The 4,786-nt window shown below is 52.8% G+C and overlaps 1 protein-coding gene across 1 annotated transcript; it reads left to right on the top strand.

Moving 5' to 3' along the window:
- The first annotated feature begins 2,186 nt into the window (after positions 1-2,186).
- LOC140743369 (uncharacterized) lies at positions 2,187-3,738 on the top strand. Its single transcript, XM_073074555.1, has one exon. It carries the CDS (start codon positions 2,416-2,418, stop codon positions 3,736-3,738), a length of 1,323 nt encoding a protein of 440 aa, XP_072930656.1. The 5' UTR covers positions 2,187-2,415.
- Positions 3,739-4,786: the final 1,048 nt, after the last annotated feature.

The following is a 4,786-nucleotide window of genomic DNA, read 5'->3' on the forward strand; positions in this document are numbered from 1 at the left end:
CGAGCCGGATTCCACGCGCCCAGGACCATCATCGACGCCGACGCCGACGCTTGCGACACCGTCGACACCCGCCGCGCGTCCGTCGCGCCCAGCCTTCCCGCCACCCCGCATCATCATCGCGGAAGAGGCAGGACCGGCAGAAACCACCCCTGGAGTCGAGCGCCCCCCGGCATCCGCCGCTGACTGGGCTTCGGAGTTCTCTCCGGAGACCAGGAGGAGGCGTGAAGAGCTGGTGAGGATGCAGCTCCTCCGGGAGGACGAGTACTGCCCGGAAGACATCACAGAGAGCCTGCTCGACTATGTCTGCGCAGCCAACCTCCACCAGACCACCCAGGAAGGACCGAGGCCTGAACTGGACGCGATCCACGCGTTCTGGGACAGCCTCAACGCCGACCGAGCCCAGAGGCGTCCGAGGAGTCCAGAAGAGGAGCCGGACACCCCACACGCCAAGCGCGCAATTCTGCGCGACCCCCGACTACGCAGCCGCAGCAGGGACCCGAGGGTGATTCGGAGTGGTTCCGACCCCGGCCCCCGCGACTCGGAAGCACAGACCGCCACGCCGTGCGCTTCACCAACGCCAGCCCCCCTCTCGTTCGCGGAAGCGACAGCAGGCGCATCGCGCCCGCCATCCGCCGCGAAGGAGACCCCGCCGATCCCGCGCACCCCTGACGCGCGGCCAGCAACAGCCGTCGAGACTGCGTCCACAAGCGCGCCCCCCGCCGCGCCGCCGCAGCCGCAACCGAGCACCAGAACCGAAGCCGCAATGCCCACAGCAGCCCCCTCTGCCGGAAGATTTCCTCCACTTATAGTGGAGAAACTCCCTAACTGGCACCAACACCTCAAGGTGCTTAAGGAGCAGTTAGGGAGGACCCTCAACGCACGCCCCTTCGGGCAGGGAGTGAGATTCTCCCCGAAGGATGCCGGTGAGTACAGACTGATACAGTCGTACCTCACCGACCTAGAAGCCCGGGAGAGAATCTCCTGGTATACATACTCCCTGCCGAAGGAACAAAGCCTGAAGGTGGCCATCAGGGGGCTGCCATCGGACACTGACCCTGAGGACATCATGGAAGAGCTCCGCGACCTGGGATACTCGCCTGAGTACGCCCGCGCCATCCGGGCCCGTAGAGGACGGCCCGGCTGCATCCACCTCGCTATATTAAAGCGAACAGATAACCTCATACCGGGTATATACGCAGTGAGAGAGCTGCTGTGTATGCCCGGTATCAAGATCGAGGCATGGCGCGGGAAGAAGGGACCGGCCCAATGCCACCGATGCCAGCAGTTCAGACACAGTTCGCATAACTGCCACCGGCACCTGGCCTGCGTGCGCTGCGGGGAGCAGCACGCGGCCCACCAGTGCCCAAGACCCAGAGAACAACCTGCCACCTGTGCGAACTGTGGCGGACCGCATCCCGCAAACCACACCGCATGCCCGGTGTTTCGGCGGGAGGCGCGCAACAAGCGCGCTGGCACGATTGCCCTCTCCACCAGACCGATAGAGAGGCCAAGACCGAATCCGTCGGCCGGTCCTGTACAGCCGCAGCCGGAGGTCGAGCAGCAGCAAGCTGGCTCCCTCATGGCCGCAGCTAACGGACCAACTGACCGTCGCGGAGCTCCTAAGAAGAGCCGAAGAAGGAGGAAGAAGGCCAAGGCCGCCCCCCTTCCAGCACCACCCGCACCAGCACCCGCTGCTCAGCAGCCACAGCAGCTGCCGAAGAAAAAGAAGAAGAAGACGACCACCGCAACCCCTGCTCCCACTCCCAGTGAGGAGCAGAGCCGGGGGAGCTACCAGGAGGCCTGCACCAACCAACTGAGGCTGCTGCAGGACTTAACCAAGATGTTGCAGACGATCATCTCTGCACTGAGCGAGGGCCACGACGTAGGGCCGGCTGTTCGGAGCGGCATCATAATGATGTCCGCCCATTGCGAGTAGTCGGCCCTACGCCTGTTACAAAGATTCCCCCCGCAGAAAGCGGGGAAATATAACACCGGACAGTCCTGCAGCGCCAGCAGCACCAGACCTCCGCGACCAGTCAGGACGACAGGGGATCCCTGTCTTCCAACCCCCCAAGACCTGCTCGCATTTACGAGCAGCGGTAGAACCCTCCTACAGAAGGCTTGGCCTTAAAAAGGACACCCCGCTTAGGCCTCGGCCTGAGCGAGCAGACACCAACGATCTCGTTTTCATTCTGTGCGTGGCGTTCGAGTGTGACGGTTGTCTTAGGGACAGTTATTTCATTTAAGTGTTATATTTAATGATTAGTACAGGTTGATTGTAATTGCTTCAAATTAATTAGTTGTGTTTTATAAATATAAGTCGGGTAGATTGTTTGTGAATTATTTTTTTTTAATAAAATCCTCTTTTGATCTATAAGATCAGAAGTGGGATAGTTCCACGTACCTATAACAAAAATGACGCGACGTCGGTCAAGAAACGATGAACGTGATCGTTCTCGTCAACGTTATCGTTGTAACCGCTCAAATTCTCGATCTAGGAGTCGGTTGCGTGAGTCATCGTCGGCGGTTAGGCACTGCGAACGGTCCTCAAGCGTGAGGGACAGAACACCACCGAGACGCGATAACTTTCGGCATGACTCCCGCGACCGTACTTTGGACACGATACTTGCGAGATTATCGGCCATAGAAGGCACTTTGCCAGGAACCTCTAGTAATGAAACACCGTCACAATCGGGCACCGAACGCCACGTACAGTCAAGCTTACTGCCGGCGGCACCAGTTGCCGGGGCTAATGTAAGTGCACCTGAGATCGCCGGAAGTAGGTCGGGCGACCCAGTGGAGGAAGGTAGCAGTACTGTTTGGCAGGACAACGCGACGGACAAGATTGTTGGAGCTTTGCTGGCGCTATCTAAAGTAAGGTCTCAAAATTATTTCATCTCTCCCTTCGACCCAAGTGTGCATGATTTTGATGTATGGAGCGCGGAAGTTGATCACGCTAAAGAAATAAATGGCTGGGATGATCGGGAATGCCTCGGGCGGGTAGGCAGTAGCTTACGTGGGGATTCAAAGTCATGGCTCAATGAGTGGGTAACCAGCGACCGTTCATGGAGCAACTTCAAAATTGAATTTAGATCGTTATGCCCGCGTAATATTGATATGGCTTCCATTTTGTTTGACGTTATGAATACGAACTCTGACAAATTTGCAACATATGCGGAATATGCCCGTAAATCACTTTTACGCTTGAATATTGTCGCGGGATTGTCAGAAGATCTAAAAGTAGCAATAATCGCACGTGGCATTACCGATCCCCATATCAAGGCTGTAACTACCAATGCCAAACCAACATCAAAACAATTGGTCGAATTTCTCTCTGCTTTTGTTAAACCTAAGACCTACACCCACTCCAGCAATGTTGTTCGTCCTGTTAAAAACATCCGCGTGTCCCAGCCGCACAAACGTGAATTTTACAAGAAAAACATGAGTCATATTAAGTGTCGTATTTGTGGCAGTGCTGGTCACTTTAAGCATCAATGCAATTCCAAAATAACTGAGAAACCAGCACAGCCATCAGGCATACCATCAACTTCTGCCACACCTAAGTTGGTGCCCTCTACCTCGGGTGGTAACAGATCGACCATGTATTGTTCTTTCTGCAAGCGTACGGGGCATGTTGTTGACATGTGTTTCCAAAAACAGCGTTCGGACGCTTGCAATAGGGACAATGTTACCGAGGTGAATTTTTGCTCAGGCTCGGACCCGAACGTGCAAACGTGATACCGGCTGTAGTTCAGAAAGTGGCAGTGGACGTTTTAATAGATAGTGGTTCAGACATCTCTCTAATTTCTGAATCGGTTCTAAAACATTTTGACCTTAATAAAAAACCGTGTTATCGACTTATGCGAGGTATAGGTAGCCAGGAAGTTATATCTACCTCTTTTGTTACGACCGTGGTTGAGTTGCCTGAGATCTCATTGGTAGTTGATTTATATGTGGTTCCGGGTAAATGTATTAGTGCGCCTATTTTAATCGGTATTGATGTATTAAATCGCAAAGGACTAATTTACATTAGGACCGGTGAGGAGCAACGTTTGATGAGATCAAATGTGTCACATGTGGAACACGTATGTACTGTGGAAGTTGACCATGTTAAAACACCTTTGGTGGGTGAAGAGAAAAGACAACTTTTAGATCTCATAGCCGAATTTTCCGATTCTTTTATTAGCGGGACAGCAGCAACCACAGTGAATACGGGTTACATGGAAATTAAGTTAAAATCCGATGCACCTATAAATCAACGACCATATAGGCTTTCCATTGACGAAAAGAATAGGGTTCGTGTTATTATTAATGATTTGCTTGCGAAGGGTATCATACGCGAATCGCAATCAGAATACGCGAGTCCTATTATTTTAGTTAAAAAAAAGGATGGAAGTGACAGAATGTGTGTCGATTACCGCGCACTCAATGCTATAACTATAAAAGAAAGATTTCCTTTACCGCGAATTGACGACCACATAGACAAACTCGGCAAGTATACATTCTTCACTAGCCTTGACATGGCAACGGGATTCCATCAATTACCTTTAAAAGACGATGACTCCATTGCAAAGACAGCTTTTGTTACACCAGACGGCCATTTTGAGTACCTTAAAATGCCGTATGGTTTGGCAAACGCGCCAATTGTTTACCAAAGGGTAATATCGAGAACGCTGAAATCCCTTATAGATGCAGGCAAAGTAATGACGTACATCGATGACGTCCTGATCCCGTCCAATACGGTGGCCGAAGGACTTGACACGTTACGTGAAGTTTTACAGGTACT

The sequence above is a fragment of the Epargyreus clarus genome, unplaced genomic scaffold, assembly GCF_041222505.1.
Source record: "Epargyreus clarus isolate Ecla_fem2 unplaced genomic scaffold, WU_Ecla_fem_2.2 ptg000001l, whole genome shotgun sequence".
NCBI lineage: Eukaryota > Metazoa > Arthropoda > Insecta > Lepidoptera > Hesperiidae > Epargyreus > Epargyreus clarus.